The 24,093-nt window shown below is 40.2% G+C and overlaps 1 protein-coding gene across 1 annotated transcript in view; it reads right to left on the bottom strand.

Moving 5' to 3' along the window:
• Window positions 1–9,963: 9,963 nt before the first annotated feature.
• SLC16A9 (solute carrier family 16 member 9) overlaps window positions 9,964–24,093 on the bottom strand; it is a 32,949-nt gene continuing 18,819 nt past the window's right edge. Inside the window, exons 3-5 of the mRNA XM_054572449.1 lie at window positions 16,372–16,467; window positions 10,544–11,464; window positions 9,964–10,142 (exon numbers count right to left, since the gene is read on the bottom strand). Coding sequence (XP_054428424.1) covers window positions 9,964–10,142; window positions 10,544–11,464; window positions 16,372–16,467 — 1,196 coding nt within the window. The remainder of the gene's footprint in view (window positions 10,143–10,543; window positions 11,465–16,371; window positions 16,468–24,093) is intronic.

The following is a 24,093-nucleotide window of genomic DNA, read 5'->3' as shown; positions in this document are numbered from 1 at the left end:
CTTGACATGGTAGGATATCCACCCAGTGTCACGGGGCCCTGAGTTCACTTGCCAGACATGAAGGAGTGCTTCGCGGAAAGTCAGGAGTCAGGGAAGCATGTGTCCAGGCCCTGAAGTCTTCCCCTTTCGTGCTCCCTCTCTCTCCTCTCCACCCCAAGCCTGTCTACCTACACAAGTTGCCCTCTGCCCCGGAGTCTCTGTGAAAACCTCCTCTCAGGCAAACCTCCCTCTCTGCTCTCTGACGTGACAGAGTACAATGAGAAGACAGCCATTCACAAACCAGGTGGTCCTCACTGGAACCCAGCCATTTTGGCATCCTGATCTCAGACTTCCAGCCCCGGGAAGCATGAGAAAAATTTTTCTGTTGTTTATAAGCCACCCAGTCTATGGTGCTTTGTTTTAACAGTTCAAACTGACTAAGGCAAATGCCACAGAAATGCTGGCCTCATCATCGTCCCCATCATCGGTCCAGGACGAGAGTGAGGCCAGTGAGGCACTCCCGTTCGGGGTCATTTTGCGCCCGCATTTAGGCCCAGCCCTGATTATCATCATCAGTGAGCCCTTAACAGGTCCTAGGCCCTGTTTAAGGCCTTTATATGTTGACTCAAAACAGGAAACTGAGGCACAGAAATATCACCAATAGATGTTTTGCGCAAGCTACACATCTAATGAAGAGTAGAACTTGGATTTAAATGGGTGACAATAGTTAAACAGGTCCCCCGAGAGCCTTTCTCCCCAACTTGATTGAAATATAATTGACAAATAGAAACTGTGTATATTTAAGACCTAAACTGTGATGATTTGATATGTGTTTGCATTGCCATATGATTACCACAATCCAGTTAAGGTGGCGATGTCGAGAGATTGGGAACCTCAGGATATGGACTCTATTCATCACTCTTAGCACAAGCATGTCTCTGCCAAATTCTGACTTATTTTTAATAGGAAGTTTGTGCAATGAAGCAGTCAGTTGTTAAGAATGATATTTTAGCCAATAAGGTTCTACCAGTGACTGACAGTGTGGCCACGAGCAAATTAATCAGCCTCTCTGGACCAGTAAGGAAAGTGCAAACTTCTATACCGTCCCAGCAGAAGTAAATGACAAAAGGACTAAGGAGTATGGGTGCGAGAAAATAGGAAGGATATGAGGTTATGGATATTTGTAAAGTTCTACCCCATCTACCCATTTCCTAATGCCATTTATTGTCAACCTCCCCTGGCCAAATGAACATGTTTGTTGGTGAGATTCAGCTGCAGGTTGGGTTGCAGATCCATGAAGTGAACGCAGTTTCTAGGGTGTATCATTGATGGCCAGGAGCTAATTCCTGACTTGGAGCAACTGAAAACATTAGCTCAACATTTTACAGTAACAGCAGATGTAGATGCCAAGCTCTCTGGCTGAGCCAAGTCATCTGTGAAATGTGGACACAATTCAATTTAAACAATAGAACAGCAGCCTCCTGGATTTGTGTTTCTGCATAACTCTGTTTAGTTCAAATTGGACCCACTACACCGCCTGATTTCTCAGCAGGCAGTGTAGCCTGTAGGAGACGTTTCATATTCAATAACAAATCTCATTTCCTCTCAGACTGAAAGAGACAGCAAAAGCCAGATGGCCTTTCAAGGCTGTTAATTATGCTCAGTGATCCCAAGATGGATGCGGCCTACTTTGGGACTTTTCCTCCTACACCACAAGGTGGTGCTGAAGCACAGAAAATGCTTCCTAAGCTTGCAGGTGTCACTTGCTCCGAGGAGGCGAAGAAAGGAAGGCAAAGATCCATTATTTCAAGGGACTGAAGAGAAAAGGAAAAGACGGGCCTAGGAAGGGCCTAGCACTGAAGGCCTCAGCACACAGTGAATTCCCACTTATCCTGGTAAACCCACAGATACTCGAGTTTCAGGAGTTTGAGTTTGCAGATAAATAAGGTCTAAAAATTCAAAGAAGCTTAAAGAGAAATTAAATCTGACTTTGGTTTGGTAATGAAGCCAGCACTAAGCAATGGGCCAGGTAATTAATGGAATTGAGCTCACAGCTAAAAAAAACTACCGTGCCTTCGTTGTAAACTCTACACCTGTTAAGGGCAGGGCGGGGTGGGGGCAGAGGTGCTGTGGCGGGCGTGTGTGTGTGTGTCCGTCCGTCCAGGTGGGATAAACAGTGAAGGAAACTCCAGGAAAATCCTGCAGGAAGTTATAGACAACTGAGAGGTCACCTCCCCCAAAGCCAGGGATCAGACAGAAAGAGGACAGCTTTCCCATTGTCGTTCCAGGCCTGTGCTGTCCTGTGGGGTATTCACAGGTGGTGGGGGGGTGCTTTCGGAGTGGAGATGGGCAATAAATTTAAGATGCACACGGAATTTCTTTATTCTTTATTGTAGCCTAAACTTTTAAAAAACACTTTTATTTAGTGCCTAACTTTTTTTAAGTTACCTATGTGGCTTGCTTTGTATTTCTATTGCATATCACTGCCCTAAGAGCCGGGCACAATAAAGTAGTTTGTAAAGTATTGAAATACTTCGATACCAGTGGCAAGAGAATCCTACCCTAGTCCTCCAGCCCCTGCCTGTGTCCCCGCAACCTTGGCTGCTCTGTCCCTCAGCCCTTAAGTGCTGTCACCCAGCCAGCTCATGGTAAGCCCCTCATTCCTCTGTGTCCATCCCACCGCTCCCAGAAGGTGCCTGGACCCACAGGAGACGTGGCATTTCTGGCATCGGTGCTGGCCCCCTGCGCATGCCCTGTGCCCATCTGGTACCCACTCAGCACCAGGCCATGGTTGCTGGTGAGAAATGCAGGCTTTGCAGTGACTACCACTGGTCAAATATTTTGCATCTCCCCCACACTATAAGGCTTGCACTTACCTCTATCATGACATTTACCAGTTTTTATGTCAGTCTTCCCAAGTAGAACATGAGCTCATGGGTACAGAACAAGCCCTTTACCAGTCCTTATTCCCTGTTCCCAGTACTGTGAGCATATGAGCATGTACATGGTGCACTTGTCCTTTGTCTCCAGGTGGGTTAAAGGGGAGAAATGGAAAAACTGCTGAGCAGTGAAAGGAGGCCACACAGAGGCCCTGCAGGTCAGCCTCGCACATCAGAAAGGAGGCCCCCCCATCTCCCGGAGAGACTCTGAGAGGCTCACCAGCGATGAGCCCCTCATCGGCTTGAAAGAACGGGCATTGAGTCACTTTGCCCCCCTCGGGAGAGCTAAACAGACCTAAAGGAATCAGACCTGCGGCCCAACTCCTGTGCAGCCACAGCTGGTCCTTCATTAACGCGGAAGAAAAGGACACTCAGCTGCAGGGCTTTTTCTCAGTCTCTAACCACAGTTGCCGCAGAGCTGGCAGTGTGGAGGGAATGGCTTGCCCACCTGAATGCAAAAAACCTCGTGAGATTTCCCAGACTCCTGGGTGCTTCCACGAGGAAAGAGAGGTTTTTCCCCTTAGAGGCATGGGCCCCAAGAGTCAGGCAAAAAAATAATAATAATAATTAAAAAATAAAAAAATTTGCTGCCTCCTTTGCTCCGACACTGAACTAAACACCTCAGTGCGTAAAGCAGACACCACCCCTATCAATTCTCAGCAAGGACCTGTCAGGAAAGCCCTGTATCCAGACTCCCCCTTCCCTTAACCGCTCACTGATAATGCAGTAAGAAGCCTACCGAGCTGCCTCCCGCATCTCCCCATCGTCCTCTCCTCCGCCACAATGCAAATCTCTAATAGCTTCATCTGAAATGGCCTTTTACAGCCTCCTGCCTCCGGTCTCCCCCTGCCCCTTCCCATCTCCCTGATATTGCTACCAGAGGGCTATTTCTAAAATGCAAATTTGACCACATCACCCCTCTGCTCAGAATGCTTCCATGGAGTGTAAAATGAAAACTTAAAGAGTTTCTTTTAACAAAAAATTCATTTCTACCTCTCAACCCAGCAATTCTGCTTATAGGTATTTCTCCCAAGAGAAATAAAAATATATAATCACAGCAAGACTTGTACAAGAATGTTCACAGCAGCTTCATTCATAATAACCAAAAACAACCTAAATATCCATTAATGGGAGAAAAAGGTTATCAAATTGTAATAACTTCATACTGTAAAGTACTACTCAGCATTTTTTAAATGGACTGTTAAAAACACAACAATGTGGATTAGGTTTACCAGATTTATCAAATAAAAATACAAATATATCATAAAACATACTTTCACTAAAAATTATGTGTTGTTTATCTGAAATTCAAATTTAAATGGACATTGTATATTTTATTTGGCAAACTTAACATGGCTTAATCTCAAAAACATTATGTTACACAAATGAAGTCAGGCACAAAAGGGTAGATCCTAACTGATTCCATTTATATGCAGTTCATGAGCAGGCAAAATTAACACTTTGTGATAGAAATTGTAACAGTGATTTACCCTGGGGGGTGTGGCTTGAGTGCAGGGAAACCTAAGGAAAATTTCTAGGGTTATAGAAATGTTGGTTGGATGGCAATTACATGGTACATAACATTTCCCAAAATTCCTCAACTTCACACTCAATTTTACTTCAATCATAAAACCAAAAACTATCTTCCATGGATTCCCAATACTTAAAATCCTGATTATAGAATAGAAAATTCTTCCATCTCTTGCCATTCCTTATCCATTATCCTTCCTTTATCCATAATGGGTCCTACTGGTCAAATGAGATGAAACTCATACTCATTATTTCAGCCTCAGCTTTGGCTCTCTCTTATATGCTGAAGACTTGCTAAAAAAGATTTAGACACACACTTGATAAGAAAGATTTAGACACTGCAAGCTACATGGACTAAAATCCTGACCTACATGGATTTAGTCCGTGTAGCTTGCAGTTCACCTCCATTTATAGCACTGTCCTTATTGCATTCTTCTCACCATCTACACCACACTAAACTGTAAATTCCTGGCGAGGAAGGATCTTTCCTCTTCTCCTAGCTAACTAGACACTGAGCTACTGTCTCCTCTATCATGAAGTCCACACTCTTCTCAAAGATCGCCAGAGGATGGTGGGGATAGGCAGCTTCCCCTAAGGCAAAGCCAATAAACCTCAAAGACAGTCTACCTTGAACTTCCTGAAGAAGCCCAGCTGAAAGGAGGCTACCTCTTGCCTAGAACGGCCCTGAAGTATGCAATTTTCAGGTATTTCTGGAAAGACTGGGATGCTTCAGGTCCTGAAATAAGGTCTTCCTGAGATGTGTCACAGCTGTTGTCATTAAGACCTCTCTCTTTCTCAAGTTTCTTTGGGACATCTATTCCCAGTTCCATCAGAGCTGGCTTCTAGGGTCCCTTGATGCTTCTATTGCCCCCTTTCCTTGGTTCATACTACTTCCCAGGGCTTTGAGAACAAGGCACAGGCACAGCTCTTATCCCTGCTTGTGCCCCTCAGCTAGTGACTGCTAAAATGTCCCTTGAAGGTAAAGTTGTTTTCAGTCTTGGGCAGAGGAAGGTCCCATATATCACCTATTTTAATCTGACAAACCAACACCCTACAGTTCTCTCCATTGTGTAGCGTTGGCCTCAAGTGATTCTTCCCCTGAGCCCTCACTCACACCGGACCCTCAGGCAGATACATTGCCTTCAGGAGGGGATCCTGCCCAGGAGTTCTCAAAATGGAAGCCTCCCAGCAGCCTTGGAGACCCTATGCAAATGAGTGCTGACGCTGGCCCACCATCTTTGAGAGGTTGATCTAACCAGTCCCACCTGATCTCCTTTGCTCTTAAGGTCCTAGGGGCATTCGGGCTCCTTTTAGAAACTTATTAGAGCTGTAGATGTTCAAGAATTTCAGATCTAAGCTGGAGAAATAACGACTTGCCTTACCACATTAGGAACTTTTCCTGGAAGGAAAAACAGGCATATCTCTGTGGATATGTAGTTTCCAGGTGACGTATAGCAGGACAGCACCTTGACCATAGTTGACCAAAGGTTTTAGTCTATCACTCAGAAAAAACTGATTAAACTTTAAAATATACATACATAAATATTTTTAAATTTTGGCAAGAAGAGAGAATAAAAGTAAACGACTCTTTAGGACAAGGAATGCATGTAAGAAAAAGCAACTAATGTCACAGAGACCTGCTAGGAATAGAATCCCAGGACACCTGGTGAGGAATTACTCTCAAAGGCGTACCTCAAAGGTAAGCCTCAAGAGTAAACCTCACAGGCAGACTGGAAAGGCAGTGAGGTAAGGGCCCTGAGCTGAAACCAATTAGTGCTCAATAAACAAATAGGAGCATTTTGTTTTCTGCCTGACTTCAGGACCGCCTTCCATAAAGCTCAGGGGGGAAAAATGAGAGTTCAAATTCCCAGAGCAATTCAATTTACAAAGCAGATTCTATTTGATTTGCGGAAGAACAGGCTGTGGTGTGTTTTGTGTCAGGGCTTTTGAACAGCAATTCCAGAAAAAATGTGCTGAGTCGTGAATCCTTAGGGATAAAAGATTTTGGCATGAACATGATTGGGAAAGGGTAAGAGCTGTGGCATTATACAGGTTAAGGATAATAGAAGGCTCATTATTCTTCTTTTAAATGAGGCCCTTCCATGCAAACATTGGCCCCACACCTGTGCCCAGAAACACTTGAATCTCCCTCAGGTATTGGGGAGACACACACTAAAGAATACTAGCAAAAATAATAGTAGCTAATACTTTCTGAGCATGTGCCAGACATATATTTGGATTAGCTCATTTAATACCCATAATGGCCCTATGATATGTTTGACAAATGAGGACATTGAGGCTTTGACAGGCTAAATAGTTTCCTCACAATCACCCAGGTGGGCTACAATCTGAACCCAGGAATCACAGCCTTAACAAGTATGCATACTGCATCTCCAAATATTGTCCTTGCCGTCATAGATTTCTAACCATTTTACCCACTTGTGGTTCAATTCCTTATTTAAAGAGGCATCTTATTAACTTATGGCATCGTTCAGACACAAGGGACTATAGAGCAAAACGTCCCAAGATTGCTATTTATGAAGGATAAATCATTTGGCACTGCTAATGTATATTGTGTATTTTACGTGTTCAATATAATACTAAGTAAAAGAAAAAAAAGTGAGACATTCTTTCCTTAAATTTAGAGTTCTTTTTTTTTTCCTGGAATGTCCTGAGTTACGATAATCCTATAGTGAGAGCTAAAGGCTCTCTGAGGTCACAGGACTTTGCAGTCAGGAAAAGGACTGACATACCATTTGGTCACGACCTCGCAGGGCTGGAACTCCTGGGTCTTGGGTATTGTTCCTCATGGGGCCTCTAGAAGTTGGTGTCTGAACCTTATCCCCTGACAACATGGTCCTCCTAGAGAAAATTAGGTCAGCAACGGGATCCTAGGAGGAGGGAGCGAGAGAGGCTGAAAGGAGAAGTGAGGGAGCATTAAAGTCGGGGAAGAGGGTCCCGAGCAAACTATCTCAGTTTGCGCCTTCCCCCAACTCAGCCCAAGGCACTTGGAATGTCAGGAAATACCTTTGAGTCACAAAAGAAAGACTGTATTCTAATCAATATAATTTCCTTATTAAGTCTGTTTTTAAAAGACTAATTCTTGAGAAATGGGCAAGTTATAAATATTTATATAAACATATAAACATCTCTATACAACCCTCCCAGCTAGGTCCCATATCCTAACCTTGTTAGAAATCAAACATTTTTCATTTTGCTTTTGGAATTGACTTATATGTGTTGTCCATACCATGGCAATTATGTTCTGAAACATAAAATGAGGATCATAATCCCCATCTCTCAGGGCTATTAGTAGGGATAAACAGTATTATGTTACTGATGAGATCATCGTTCAGAATCTTGAAGAGAACTCTGGCTTCTCTCTCTCAAAAGACTTCTGTAGGACTGACATATTAGCTTTTTGGAAGCGATAGTTAAAATAGTTTAGCAAATTGACCTTTGCACATACTGATATCCAATCATCAAATTCTGGAGACTAAAGTAGACAGCCCGTCATTTATGTTTTACATTTAAGTCAACTGTCGCTTTATGTAATTTGGGGTGGGGACAGGGGAACTGGCTAAGAAGAGAAAAAGCAACCAAACTGATGCAAAACAAACAAAAAATACTTTATTGTTTCTTAAAAATCATTCCCTAGACAACAGATAATGCACACATTGGAGGACTGTAGTACACACAGGGAAGGTGCATTTGGACAATTATCAACATTAACGAACGCAGGGATTTCATAAAAGTTCAACTTTATCGGGTTATTGGATTTTCTGAATATTGGCAAAATGCACTTTCAACACAAAAACATTTAGTTTAGTTTTTTTTAATGTCACTAATTTTATCTACTATCTTTGACAGTGACTAAAAAATGAGGTACAGAAAACTCTCCAGAAGTCTGAGTATGGAGCAGAAGTCCAAGGCACTTTGGGGCCCCATTATTTTCTCACTGAGTAGGATTAACCCAGTTCTGAAATTCCTCTTATTCCATGTTTCCTGCATAGAAAATCACGGTTTACCCACCTCAATAAGGTGTTGTGGGGATTCGTTTTAATAAAGTGCTTCAGGTGCCTTAGAAGAAAGGCAGCATAGGAGAATGAAAAAATCTTACATATTTCAAAAGAAATGAAAAAATAATTTTGGCACAATGGGAAGAAGAGTGCCTCTTATTTTAAAAACCACTCTTGCCTATCTATTTAAACCCATCACCTCAATGGCCTCTTGTTTGTTTGTTTGTTTTTTAATTAAGAGAAAAAATGTTCCTGTTTTGCCAGTTTAATAACAGTCTCAATCCAGGCTGTGGTATCAGAATCTCTTTAAGAGTCTGTTAAAAATACAGATCTTTGGCCCACAGCCTAGACCTACAGAATAAAGCTTCTAAGAGTGGTTATATTTTCAAAAGGATCTATAGAAGATTCTGATGCATACAAAAGTTTTTAAAACATTTCTTTAAAAAGATGTTAATTTATTAAACATTGATTTTCCTCCTAGAACATTTTTCTTAAGAATGAATGAAGTTGGATCAGGGTGTCAACTTCTTATTGCCTTTTCCCCTTCCCATGTCCCACACAGACTTAGAACATCACACACACACGCACGTGCGCGCGCACACACTTCTTCGTTCTGCCCTTGAATTAAAATATGGTAGTGGTAAAACGTGATAGTAGCAAATAAATTGAAAAGATAGGTAAGGACTTGCAATTCGTCCCCACTGTTCCCAAAGCAAATGGGTGGCTCCCATCTGCCAGAACGGAATGGTTTAAATATGCATTTCCAATTTGGAAACAGGTAAAATCAGCACTTCCTGGGGAACATCAGCTTGAATAGATGCTGACAGACAAAAGTGAGTGAGCCAGGTTATAGCAGCCAACCATGAAGCAAGGCTACAGCGACTCCTCCTCTGTTTGGAGATCGCCTTCATCTCAGCAGACACATGATGCTCAACGGGCACCAAACATGTGGGTGCTTCATCAAGGTAAATAAAATAGAATAATGAAAACTGGTGACTGTGATTTAAAATGTCTTTTTTTTTTTTTTTTCCTTCAATGATCAGTTTGCTCCACTGCAATTCTTAATGCTGTTTTAGTAACTACTTTCATTTCTTGACTGGCTCAAAGTCTTCTGTTCACTAGCTAGTCTAACTTAGAGAAGAGGGTGCTCGTCCCTAACGGCTCTCAAGTGTATCTCATCATGCTGCCTGCAGTTTTAAGAGAGAGGAGTCCCCTCAGGGTGCCTTGCAATGGAACTAATGGAGCCTTCAGAGAAATTATTTGTTCACACAGAGAAAGCCTTTGGAGGCGGGCCAAAATTTTTACCATGTCAAGAACTCATGAATAATAGCAAAACAAAATAATCCCCCTTATTGGGAAAAGAAAATAAAGTACAGGAGATAGAGGCTACATAGAGAGTAGTATATGTTGTTGTTGTTTTTTTAAATTCACTCAGAATCAGCCACAGTGAAATTTTACTATGAAAAAACAGTCTTGTCCTGCCATCCGATATGCCTCTAAACATGAGAGGCAACTTTGTACAGAAAGGCCGTTGGAGCCGGCTTGGGGAGGGGCCTGTTGCATGTTTCCCAGGAGGGCAGGGATGCCAGGAGCAGAATAAAACCTCCCAGCAGGACGCAGAAGCCACTGAAATAAAATGCAATGTCATAGGTCTGGGTCCAGTCATAAAACCAACCTGGGAAGGAAAGAGAGTAAGAAAACAATGAGTTTGATTTAAAAAAAAATAGTATCAATATGCAGTCCCTACTCTAATCTTATCAATTTCAGATGCAGTTAGTATGAGAATATATATTCCATCTACTTTCATGGTGGCCTACTGGGAATTAGAAAAAGAGAATTTCTCAAAAAATGTGCACAAGAAGCAGGAGTTTTGGATTTCTCCCAAATAAAGAACAAATACAAGTCCCTGAACAAGGATATTGGCTTTTAAACTACAGCAAAGTGATTTTGAATAAACCGTTACCATACAGATTTCTTTTGTGCAAATCTGTGCTATTATTACAATGTGAATTTCTATATCTGGAGAAGTCACAAAGAAAAGCAGTAAAGTGGATGACTTTAAGATAAATATCTTACCAACAATTGGTGGTCCAAGGCTATTTCCAAGTCCAGCAAAGAACATTAATATCCCATAGGCATGGGCTAATTTTTCAATTCCCACAGTCTTCGTGGTCACATATGGGAAAATGGACCAATTACCAGTAAGGAACCCGAGGATCCCAGAAAGTATTGCCAATGTGACATAACTTTTGGCGAATGGAATAGCACACAAGGCCAGGCCCATGACTATTAAGGTGGCTATGTAAAGGTACAAGGTGTTAATCCACTTGAAGTCAGCCAGTATCCCTAAAAGGAGTTTACCAACTGCCGTCATAATGCCAATAATGGAAATAAGTGGCATAATAAACTCTTCCTCTTTCACATTTGAACTTCTGGCTACATCTTCCATAAGTAATGAAGGTGGAAACCCTCCGATGTCAAAAAGAAAGATAGCGATGAAGAGGGCTGAGAATACTTTGTTTTTAAAAAGAGCCGCAGTTTCTCCACAATAGTTTTTGTATAATTGCCACTTCCTCTTGGCAAGCTGTTTGCAAAAATATGTCTGTTCTGCAACTTTCTTTTTGTATGTTTCGGTCTCTCTTGTGCGGTGCGCCATTGCTGTCGGGTTTTTATGAAGTAGGTTTTCCTGTTTCCAGTCACCGTTGGCTAACGTGCTCTTATATGTTTCCTCACTACCGTAGCTCTTTTCAAGAATGCTTATGTTTTCTTCTAGGTTCTTTTCTTTTTCACTGTAAGTGGAGAATCTATCTGGTACACTTTCCAGATCTGTTTTTTCAGGCAAAGGGCAATCGGAGGACTGGAGGGGTCTCATCAGACTGCCACAGGCTAATATATTTAAAGCTAAAGCACCCACAATCAGCAGGCACCCATCCAGTCCGTAGGACTCAATCAGCAGCCTCTGCAGAGCAGCGTATATGAAAAGTCCAACGCTTGAACCTAAAAAGGAAACGGGGACTGGTCAATCTTCATCTCTTATGACCTGGGACCCTCAGGACAGATAGTATCCGTATCACAACTCAATTTCTTTTTTACACTGGCACCCACACGTGCCTTCATATGAAAATCACAGCAAGACTATGAAAGGTAATGCTAATAGCAATAATAAGAGTAATACTAATAGAATATTTATTTTAAGAATTAGCATTCATAGCTCAAACAGTGTCAAGTACTTTACATTGCACGACCTCATTTAATCCTGATAATGATCATATTGCGTAGGTCTCATAATTATTCCCAACCTGCACATGAAGTGACCTAGAGCTAGAAAGGTTGAAAAACTTTCCAGAGGCCACAGAGCTGTAAATGGGATTAAGTTGGAGTCACACTCAGTCCTGGAGCCCATATTCTTAACAAACACCTTACGCAACTAATTTTTCTGCCCTTATTATAGGCCAGGCTCCATGCTTTAGGTTTATTCCCTTTGAAAAAGCCAATATTCATATTTTAGTTTTGATATAAAGAATATATTTTAATTTTGATGGGATATTTGCAATGGTGTGATAGTTCAAATCCAATGCTGAACCACCAGAATAAGTAACTCACATTACTAATCTATGAAAAGAGTAACAGTAGAGTGCAATTTGATGCGATATTTAAATCACAGAATATGCCTGGTTCGCATATCCTTGCAACACTGTAAATTCCTCAGGGTGTTTTTTGTTTTGTTTTGTTTTGTGTTTGGCATAGATCCCTCTAAACACACTGAAATGGCATGTTATCTTAGTCCAATTAATCTGCAGTATTTTTATATGATTCTGACTTCAACACTTTCAAAATTGAATATTTTAAAATTTAAATATCATTGAAAAATGTCACAAGAAAAAGCAGTAGAGAAATAATTGGATCTGTTAAAAATAGATAAATAGGCTGATCATACTTTTAAAATGATCTGTGCGAAATTATGTCATAACCCCCACAGGGTGCCGTGCAGGCCACAAACCCATCCTATCAAAAATTCCTACAAATAACCAAATGACTTTGGCTTAGACTTGCAAGAAAACATTTTTCTTTGGGACCACGATTGTCTCTTTCTCACATTTTTAAAGTTAATTTTTTAATAATCCCCCAAAATTATTTGCAAGAAATATTAATTTATAGCTCATGTTAATGTAAGGGCAGCTAAAATTTTATCTTTTTGTGGCCAGTAACATAGTATCTTCTTTGCTGACATTGAAAAATCATAAGTAGACAAATTTAATCCTTCCCTTATCTTTTTAAAAGTAGCACATTCTTCAAAAGTTAAAAGCACTTCAGAAAATAAACTGAAAGAATAGGAAATAGCACTGTGTCATGTACTTCTGCACTGCATTACCATCCATTCACTATTAATTCACATTTTTGTCTAAAACCACTTCTTTGTACAGTCTAAAAATGTGCCATTCCTTTAGATATTTAGAAATACTCTTGGCATTTTGCAAGTTGTATATTTTGACCTCAAATTGAGAAAAATAAGCAACTTCTCCATTGCTCACCAACTAAGTGTAGCTCTCAACATCATGAAATATAAAGAGATATTAAATCAATTCAAACAAAATCTATTGAATACCTATGATATGCTCAGTATACAACAGGACAGCACAATCAAATTACATGTGAAACACTAGTTTCCTCAGCCTGCCTCCCACAGAGATGCAGCCAAAGCTAAGAAAGATGCAGAAATTCTTCCAGGGCAATAAAGAGTAACTCAGAACGTTCTTGTGGGTCTGTGTAAAATGAAAATTATACTTTTTAATTTTCAGAAAGAAAACTCTAATTTAAAAATTATCAATGTAAAGGGTAAAGTGAAATAAAGGATGAATTATCCTTCCATGTATGTCTAAATTAGACATTACCACAATGAGGAAAAACATTCATCAGTGTTCAGGGAACCTGAAGTAGTAAGATATACACTCATGCAATGATTAACTATTAATACCAGGGGTCAATAATCTCTTCCTATAAAGGGCTAGAGAGTGAATATTTAAGCCACAGCAGGCCATACGACCTCTCACAAATGCTCAGCTCTGCCCTTGAAGCAAGAAGGCGGCCAGAGAAGGTTTGTAAAGGAACGAGTATGGTTCTCTTCCAATGCAACTTTATTTACAAGCACTGAAATCTGAATTTCACATAATTTTCTCATGCCATTAAATAGTCTTCTTTTGATTTTTCAAAACTATACAGAAATGCAAAAAGTCATCCTTAGCTTGTGAGCTATCCAGAAACAGGCAGTAGACCAGACTTGGTCCATGGGCATTGGTTTACCAACCCCTGCTCACCACGGAGCAGATTGAGTCCCCAAAACCTTCATTTCACGCCCATGTTCCTTTCTTTCAACTAGGTCACAATATTTCAAGTATTTTCACTATTGTTTTCTTTTTAATTTTAAAACATTCTACTGTAATTTTAGTTTGCTTGCCATCTCTTTCACTGAAGTTGGATGCAACAGACAGAATGTTTATGTTCCCCCAGATTTACATGCTGAAACCAAGCCCCCAAGGTGATGGTGTTAGGAGGTGTGGCCTTTGGGAGGTGATGAGGTCATGATGGCAGAGCCCTCATGAATGGGATTAGCGCCCTTATAAAAGGGACCCCAAGAGCTTCCTCTCCCCTTCTGCCTTGTGAGGACACAGTGAAATGACAGCTATCTAGCAAGCAGAAAGTAGGCTCTCGCCAAATTTGCTGGCGCCTTGTCCTTCCTTGGACTTCCCAGCCTCCGGAACTATGAGAAGTACATTTCTATCGTTTATAAGCCACCCAGTGGATGGTGCTTTGTTGTAGCAACCTGAACGGACTAAGACAGTAGATTCGTATTTCTCCCTAATTTTGCCTCACCTAGCTCCCTGTGAATTGAAACTGAAAACTCCTTAATTCTGCCAAATCTTGACTGTCCATAGGAGCTCCATTTTGGATTCAGTGTGCCAAGGCCCAAGCACATATGTCCTCTTCCCTAGACTGAGTGAAAAGCAAGAGCAGCGCACTCAGCGTACAGTTTTCAAAGTCTTCAGCACAAATAAATCTGGACATTCAGGGAAATCTAGGTCATAATTATAATGACTAGTACTTTTAGAGCCCTTGACATGTGTCTTACAGAATAACTCCTTTAATATTCCCCATAAACCAATGTGACAAGGACTGTTTTATTCCCATTTTACAGTTCAGAAAACTGAGGCTTAACAGTTAACTAACTTAAAAGTTAACTAACTTGTCAATCACCAGACAGCTAGTGGATGACACAGGCAGGACTCAAACCCGGTCTGGCTCCAGGGTCTGTGCTTATTATTATAGTGCCTCTGCAGAAAATATATAGTATAGGTAAGACCCATTGTCCTTTAAGATGCCATGCCTACTGTCATACTCCAGGTTCCTAAAACTACCCTCCAACTGCTTTCAATTCTCCCTCTTGACTTTTCTACTTCTTCTCACATGTCTGCCTTAGCCATGTCTTCAGATTCTGGCCCTATCTCTTCCTAGACCATGATCTACATTTCTTAACTGGCAATGCTTCTTTAAGCCACATTGGGTAAACATTCAGCTACATGTAAATAGATCTGGGATCACTTTGTTGCCACTGGTAGGCCTCAGGGGCAAAACATTAATTTGGATCCTGTTGTCAGATATATTACTAAAGTTATTCAGCTTATCTGAAAGCCGGCCTCCCAGGCATACCCACCCATTAACAAGTAGCATATGCAAACATACAACTTTTAGTAAATTTGCAGCTTTATTTCCCAAGCAAATTCATAAAATACTGGCTACAAAAATTTTGATAAGTTCCCTAACTTGCTTAGGAAAAAAATCCATCTGAAAAGTAAAATACAGTTTTGAATTTTCAAAGAGAGTCCAGAAATTTTATATTTACATCCCCCAACCCAGTGATCCCCTCTTGATTATTAAAGGAATAGCAAGAGTAAACAACCCGTCTTTTGGATGTGCACATAGGTCAGTGAGATGTATTCATAAGTCAGTCCTTTCCACTTTCTTTGTGGAAACTGTAAGTCTCACAATAAATGGAGTTTGAGAGCTATCAGCATCAGTCTTCCTGACAGGGGTCTTGGGGGTCTCCATTTCCCTTCCATTTCTCCAACCTTTCTCAGGGATAAAGTCCTTTACATACGTGCTTGCCGCTTCTTTCTACACAATTCTGACCAGCACGTGACTCTCAATTTACGGGGCCATAAGCTTTCTTTTCCTGTATTATATTTGTGGATGAAGACAAGAGTTCTATGGAGAGAAACCTCACAGGGCGACCTGATCATAAATTCCTAACTGGGCAGTTCCTGGTGGGGAGTCACACCCCAGACCTATAACTTTTTAGTAAAAGGCCTGTTCTTGCCTCAAGCAAGCCCTGTCCATTGTTTTTGTGCATCTAGGTCGACACCTTTGAGATAACCACCCTCCAGAAGACTTGTGGTCTTGATTAACTACCCTGTGACCCAATCTCCATGCTGCTTTTTGCTCACCTCCCTGTAATTTTCCTTACATTCCCTCCTTAATTTAAATGCATAAAAGGAGCTGAAAAACTTCAAATGCATAAAAGAAGCTGCAAAAAAAGGAGCTTCCCAGCATATATCATCAGTTTGTCTCAAATAAACTCATAAAACTTCTCTACAGGTTTGCACGTTTCTTACTTCAACATATGGGAAATCTAATGTCCCAGATTTTTCATATGTGTATCTTAGGCTTTTCTGAAAGCTAGGCCATATTTACAGCAGAAACTGAGATCGCCATACAGGACTAGAGAAAAAAAATTTGCTAGCTGAGTTCTTGCTGGGGAGTGGCTGGTTAAACATATTTGTGTTTGGTAACTTTTCGCTCTGATTAGAAGCCTGTATAGTCACAATGCTGTACTTATTTTGAAAATGTACCTGTTGAAATCAGGCCAAGTGCAAGGCCTCGGCGGCTGTCAAAATACTGGCACGTAATGGTCACTGTTGCCGTGTATAACAAACCACATCCAAGACCTAAACGTAAGAAGACATTACATAAATTAAGACATTCACTTCAATGCAAAAAAACAGTAAAAAAGAAGAAAAATTCCAAGAGGACATTGTGTTACTGACTGGCTAAAACCCTTTAGAGCATAGATTGCGTGGGCCCTTCAATGGTGGCGTCAGTGGACACACTTGTTCAAGCTCAGTTTTCACTCTACATTTACCCAAAGGTCAGGATCAAGTTGAAAAAAAAAATAGTCCAATTTATAAAGTATAAATGAAGAATGCAAATTTAAATTAAGACATCATGGAGAGAGAAAATGGTTAAACCACACACCAAATAGCAAACTGTAATCAAAAGTTCCCATTTGATATCTCTGTTTCTCTTCTAATTTCTTGTCAGCTCAATCGTTTTCCTCCTCTAAGTCCTCTAAACAATTTTATAAAATCCCTTCCATCATCCCAACCTATTATGCTAGAGCTCATAGCTTGCACGCCTCAACTGGCAAAATATAGACCCTATTGCAGGTCCTCAGTTGTCCTTAGATCAACACATCACAGTAAAATATATACTTGTTTTATCTTTTAGACCTGAAAACTATTGTGGAAAAAAAAAAGAGGCTATGTAATAAATCTGACATGCTCAGTGACCAAAAGTGACCTCAGAAGATGATCTGATCATAAATTTCTACTTCTGCAAGTCATGGTCTATAGTCAAACCCCAGACCTATAACTTCCTTAGTAAAAGCTTTATCTTTTCCTTAAGCAAGCCTTGTCCATTGTTCTTGTGCATCTAGGTTAACACATCTTTGAAATGTCAGAGTAATACTCTTTTTTAGACCCCTCTGAGGTATAACCACCCTCAAGGGAGCAGGTGATTTGTTTCCTGTACACCATCCCTATTTACTGTAACTATTCAATGTTAACTATCTTGTACCCACTAATGTAAAAGAAGTATTTATCTCTACATTTTTATCCAATCTTGGAAATTTCCCCAACTTATTTCTCCCACTTCCTTAATCTACAAGAAATGAACTTCATGTAATGTCCCCTATGTTCCCTCCTTGGATTCCAAATGCATTTAAAAAAAAAAAAACCCAAAACTGCCATTCTCAGAAGCATTTTCTCAATCTATTGTAATCCTATATCTAGGCATGTCCTCAGTTTGGCTCAAATAAACTTTTCTATCAGACTGGACATTCTTACAATGGCATTATCTTATTTATAAGTATTATAAAATGTCAAGATGTATTTAATTTAAAGTAACTTCACAAAAAAGAGGAAACAAATACAATAAAATATTAACTGTTAAATTGAAGTGAAGAGCAAATAATTGTTTGCTCTACTATTCTCTAATTTTCTGTAAACTTAAACTTTCCTTTCTTGAGCCCCAAAGGCAATATTTATCTCCAGATCTTCTCCAAGGCTCTTTTTAATTTTCTTCCTCTCCTGAGGACATGCTTATTGATTTTAGAGAGAGGAGAAAGAAGAGAAGGTGAAAGGGAGAGAAACATGCTTTGGTTGCTTCTCCTATGTGCCACCAAACCTGCAACCAGGATTGAACCTGAAACCTTTTGTTACACAGAACAACGCTCCAACCAACTGAGCCACAATGGCCAGGGCTCCACTGCTCTTGTTTTGTTAGCCTAATCTTTTCATCCCTATTAAGTACCTGCAACCCCAGTTTGTCATAGAAATTTCCTCTGGCTTCTATCAGAACTTTGCTTTTCTTCTGCAACATCATCTGTTGTTAGGAATCACTCTATAAATAACACCTAAGCTACATTTTAAAAACCAAATTTTACCCATGGCCCATTAGATGACTTATTAAGATCATTTTCATTACCTTTAATTGCTACCTGGACTATAATTAGAAAGAATACATGGGCTTACAAAATATACTGCATAAACATGCTAGGAAATTAGATCTTAAAATAACCCAGGACTCAGATGATCATCTTTGATTGCATAAAAATGCTTAAATAAATGAGATAGATTAAAACAATTACACTTAAATAAATCTTTTAAAATAAAGCACCCTTTTGCATGAGTTAAGGAAAGAAATACTATCCCATTACCTAGAACGGGAGTTGGATTGATTTATACAGTTATCATTACTATATATAGAACACTTTTAACACATGAAACAAGATGTTTCTGAAAAATCAATTTTGGGAAGTCAAAAAAAGTCACTCTCTACTAAGACTATACTTCAGAAAGCCTTTGGAGGAGGAATGAATTTATTTTCCTGTGATTTGGCTGTCAGGGCTCTTACAAATTTTAGGCATTTTGAGACATGAAAAAAAAGACATATCCAATTACTAAATGCCAGTGTAAAAAAGTTGAAATAGCAACTTCTAATTTTAGACTAAAAAGAAAGTAGTTTTAAAAAATTATTTTAAGGCCATGGATTTCAGATAAGATTATCTAACTTTTTTTTAATGAAGCATACATTTGAAATGTCTTTCCTTAAAACTTTTCTAAAAGCAGAAGGTGGCACGAGGCCCCCTGACATCTGTATGAGGAGGATCTTAAATCAGCAGCTATTAGAGAGCGGTCTCTAGAGTCTCTGAGATCTTTCATGCACCCTTTAATGTCAACACTGTTTCATAATAATGCTAAAGATGTTCTCTGGGTTTTTTTTTTTTCCATTTTGTTCATACTCACAATGGTGCAAATGAGATGGTGAGTAAAACCGGAAGAGTCTTAGCACAAATTGTGTGGTTGGTACCGAACTTTATATCTTGTGTGCTTCACCACCACGCGCTCTCAGTAAAAACACACACAACTTTAAAAAAATGCTTCATCTGAATTACCACAATTGTTGCAAGGAAAAGCACTTATGCAATTGTTTTAGTAGTCAGCTAAAATTCACTTTTTCACGTAACCCTTTTTGTATTTGAAAGACTGACAAACTACGGTTACTCAGATTTGGGTATTTGGCAGATGTTTCCTTGAAAATAAGTGAAGAGAAACTACTGACAACTTTCCAGCAAAAATAAGAATTTTGGAAATTTGTATCCATCACCATGAATTTGACAGCTTCCCAGTACATAAAAATTTTCTGATGAGCCTGTTGGTGATAGTAACAAAAATGACTTGTTTGATGTTGTATAATGGAATGCATCAAAATTTTAAAATTCTTGCATAACCCAGTGAATCAATATTTTTCAAGTAACCAATTCATGAGGTTACAAAATCAGGTTTGAATGCAGATGTATTCAAAGTACAGAATAAACAAATGAATTTAATGTAACAGAGCACAAAAGTCTATTGATGCAGTATCAGGTTCCAAACTGCAATACCTTACAAAAAACTGTTACTTACTGAGTGACATAGAAGAATATCTACAATTATCTAAAAAGCCTATTAAAAGCTCCTCCATTTTCCAATTACATCTTTGTGTGGGACCAGTTTCTTCATACATTTCAGTCAGAAACACATATCGCAACAGTTTGAGTACAGAACACAGAGAAGAATGTAGGTGTTTTCTATGAAGACAGGCATTACATTTGCAAAAATGTGAAACAAGGTTGTCTCTCTCAGTTAATTTTGTTTTGTGATGGAAAATAGAAGGGTTTTTTTTCATACGTATGTTAGTTAACATGCATTGGGTTTGTTATTATCTTTAAATTAATTATTAAATCTTTTTATACTTCTCAGCTTTTTAGACAATAAATCTTAATAGGATAAATGTCAATTAAGTATAATCTACATATCAAAAGCTCCTTGGGGTCCTAAAGAAAAGAGTATAAAGGGACCCAAGACTAAAAAAACTTCCTTAAAGCATTCTCTGGTCTCCAGTCATTTTTTATTTGATTCATACCAGTGAAAAAAATTCTGAGCATCAACCTCCAGTATAAGCATAATAGTTTTAAAACTAAATATCTGTATTGCTAAAATTTCAAAGCCTAATCATCAGTAAAATATAATTGTTTCTCTTAAACAGGTAAAAACTAAATATATTTATATCTTGTAACATTTCCTTTCCACAGCTTATGTTCCACATCACACACCTCGGGGTGAGACCACAACTTCAAAGGCCCTCTTGCCCCTCCTCTCATCACCTCAGCCCCGACACCACGCTGTTTATGACACCCACTGCCTCAGCCATCACTGCGCCCCTGTCTTTCTGCACTGCCGCTGCCACTGCCTCAGTTCATCTCCTCATCTTTGCAGATCGAAACTCCAGCCCCTCAATCTCTGTCTCCACCGCTGCTTCTTTTCCCACCATTCTACCTTCTAAACTACAGTCATACAATTCTCATCACATCACCTGCCTACAACAGAGTCCATGTGAAACCCTTTATCACCAGCCTCTGTTACAACCCTGCTTTGACAGGAGTTCAGCTTCCTTTGTGACTTGTGTATCCCTTAAGTAAACACCCGAGGCAAGACTGCATTCTAGTTCGTGCCTGGGAGCATTTCAACCCTTGGAATGTCCTCTTCCCACCCCTCTCTGTGCCCTTCCAACCCGCGCACACCTGACCACATCCCACCATCCTTCAAAGACTCAACTCAAGTACAGATTCTTGTACGAAGCCCCTAGAATCTCCCCTCTCCACCACGCACACATACTACACCAGCGTTGAGCCTTGGTTTCATTTTATTATTGCATTTTTCTATTATATCACAAGTTCTGTATTTACAAGTTGATCCTCCTTACTAGACAAAGAGCTACCTGAGGGCAGTCCATGTCTTATTCACCTGAGTGTCCCAGCTTCAGGTCTGAGCCTGGCAGGGAGTGAGGGTTTTTAAAAAATGTCGACTGAAGTTGCCATAAAAAATTATGTTGTAGAAGTATATTCACTGAACAGAAAGATGTCCACAACCAGTTTTCAAAATTTACAAGCAGAATATACTGAATAGTTATTTTATTTTATGTATGTATACACACATACATACATAGTATTTATACAGCCATATAAATTAAAATATACATATATTTTTTAAAAATTGAAAAAAATGTCTGTTGAACATGGCAAAGTAGGTCAACATTGTACTCACCTCCTTCCCGGACAACATCAAAATTACAACTAAACTATAAGACAACCATCATTGAGAAAACTGCCTGAAGTCTAGCTGAACAGAGGGCCTCTAACTAAGAATATACAGAAGCAGCCGTGTGAAGACCTGTATAAGCAGTGAAGGTGAGGAGTAGGCTGGGCCCACACTCACGTGCGGCGGTTAAGAATAGGGAGGACTGCCTTGGCTACAGGGGTCCCCCTGACGTGTGAGGAGTCCCTGCCCACACCTGGCTCCCCAGCCCAGGGTTTCAGTGCCAAGAAGAGGTGGCCCCACAACATCTGGCTGTGAAAACCAGCAGGGATTTTGGCTGCGTGAGACGATGGGCTTCTAGAGTCCCAAGCATTTCTCTTAAAGGGCTTGCATGGGGATTTACTTGGCAATGGACTCACTCAGAGCTCCAGTGCTGGAAAAACAACTAGAAAAGAACCAGAGAAATAAGAGGAGGAATTGAATTGTTTGGCTTCAAGGCAAGGGCTGGAGAGGAAGCTTTCTCCCACATAGAAGTGCTGGTGGAAGACAGAGTTCTTCTGCTGAGCCTTGCAAGTGCAGGCACCACATCTGAGTCTCCATCAAGCTGGCTAACACTGTTCACTCGGTCCTGATATTCCACAGGACCACGTCCCACCCTACTTTGGGCCCACATACGCCATTTCCAATGGCTTTTCTATACAAATGGCCTGTCTCAGTGCATGCTGCGTACTCTCCTAAAATCTCTCAAAGGTTCACAAACCCCAAACAAGCAGCTCTGGCCTCTGTGTGCTGCATATCTCTTGTTAAGTGGCCCCAAGCCCAGGTCTACCAGGAGCTGGCCTCAGTTTGTAGCTTAGCTTCTCCCAGGTCCTTCCAAGCCCAGCACACGTGGCAACCATTTGCAAGATCACTTTGTAGCTCATACCAAGTGGCCCCAGGCAGGGCACAGGCAGTGGCTGACCTTGGTTTGTACCTTCCATGAGGCTCTATAACCAACACATCTAGTGGCCAAATTCAGACTACACCAAGTACCACTCAAGCACCTCCACAAATCATACACTCAAAGGGCAGACTCAGTAGGCACCAGGGCCCCACTAAAATGAATCCTGCTACATAGGGTCATTCTCTACACAGCAGCTCCTCCACTGTAGTCAGTCAGCCCTCACTGTCAATCAGCTTGAGGGTCAATCCCTCCCATCGACATGCTAACAGCAATTGAGGCTCAACTACAACAGAAGGACACACACCACCTGCACAAGGGACATTCTTGGAGAACCCAGCTCAGGTGACCAGGGAGACTGTACCACCAGGCCCCACAGGACACATACTACGCAAGGCAACTCTAGCAAGACCAGAGACATAGCAACCCTACCTAATTCATAGAAACAAACATAGGGAGGCAGCCAAAAGGAGGAAACAAAGAAACATGTCTCAAATGAAAGAACAGGACAAATCATCAGAAAAAGAACTAAACAAAATGGAGACAGGCAATATACAAGATGCAGAGTTCAAAATGCTAGTTATAAGGATGCTCAAGGATCTCAGTGAGAATATCAATAAAGAAATAGAAAACATTAATATAGAAACAATAATATAGAAAACATAAAAAAGAACAAGTCATAAATGAAGACTAAAATAACTGAAATGAAGAATATATTAGAGGGAATCAACAGTACAACAGATGAAGCAGAGAATCAAATCAGTGATTTGGATGATAAGGTTGCAGAAAACACCCAATTAGAACAACAAAAAGAAAAAAGAACCCCCCTAAATAAGGATAGCTTATGGGGACTCTGAGACAATATCAAGCATATCAACATTCACATTATAGGGGTACCAGAAGGAAAAGAGAAAGAGCAAGGAATTGAAAACCTATTTGAAGATATAATGATGCAAAAGCTCCTAACCTGGTGAAGGAAATAAAATATACAAGTCCAAGAAGCCCAGAGTCCCAAACAAGATGAACCCAAAGAGGCCCACACCAAGACACAACATAATTAAAATGCCAAAGGTTAAAGACAAAGAGAAAAATCTTAAAAGCTGCAAGAGAAAAGCAATTAGTTACCAAAAAGAGAGGTCTCATAATACTGCCAGTGGATTTCTCAACAGAAACGTTACAGGTCAGAAGGGACTGGCACAAAATACAGTCATACCTTGGTACTCAATGGCTTCAGAACTCGTCAAACCCTATACTCATCACATTTTGACAAGAAAAAAATATTTCAGCACTCGGTGCTTGTTCGGGACCCATCACACTTGCTATAACTTGTGGGTCATGAGGCCACCCAGCAAGGGAAAATGCTTCATTGTTTGGTATTTGTCAGCTTTGGTACTCATCACGAGTTCCAGAATGAATTAATGATGAATACCAAGGTACCACTGTACTCAGAGTGATGAAAAGCAAGGAAATACTACTACCAGTGCTCTATCCAGCAAGGCTAACGTTGAAGGAGAAATAAAGAGCTTCCCAGACAAGAAAAAGCTCAAGGAGTTCATTACCAAAGCACTATTCCAAGAAATGTTACACGGACTTCTTTAAGAAAAAAAAAAGAAAAAAGAAGAGGAACATAATTATAAAGAATGAAATAACAAGAAGTATGTACCTATAAATAACTATTTTAAATGTAAACAGCTTAAATGCTCCAGTCAAAAGGCATA

Source organism: Pteronotus mesoamericanus, unplaced genomic scaffold, assembly GCF_021234165.1.
Source record: "Pteronotus mesoamericanus isolate MK-2021 breed Mesoamerican mustached bat unplaced genomic scaffold, CSHL_Meso_final contig_24, whole genome shotgun sequence".
Classification (NCBI taxonomy): domain Eukaryota; kingdom Metazoa; phylum Chordata; class Mammalia; order Chiroptera; family Mormoopidae; genus Pteronotus; species Pteronotus mesoamericanus.
This window is presented reverse-complemented; position numbering and strand designations above follow the sequence as displayed.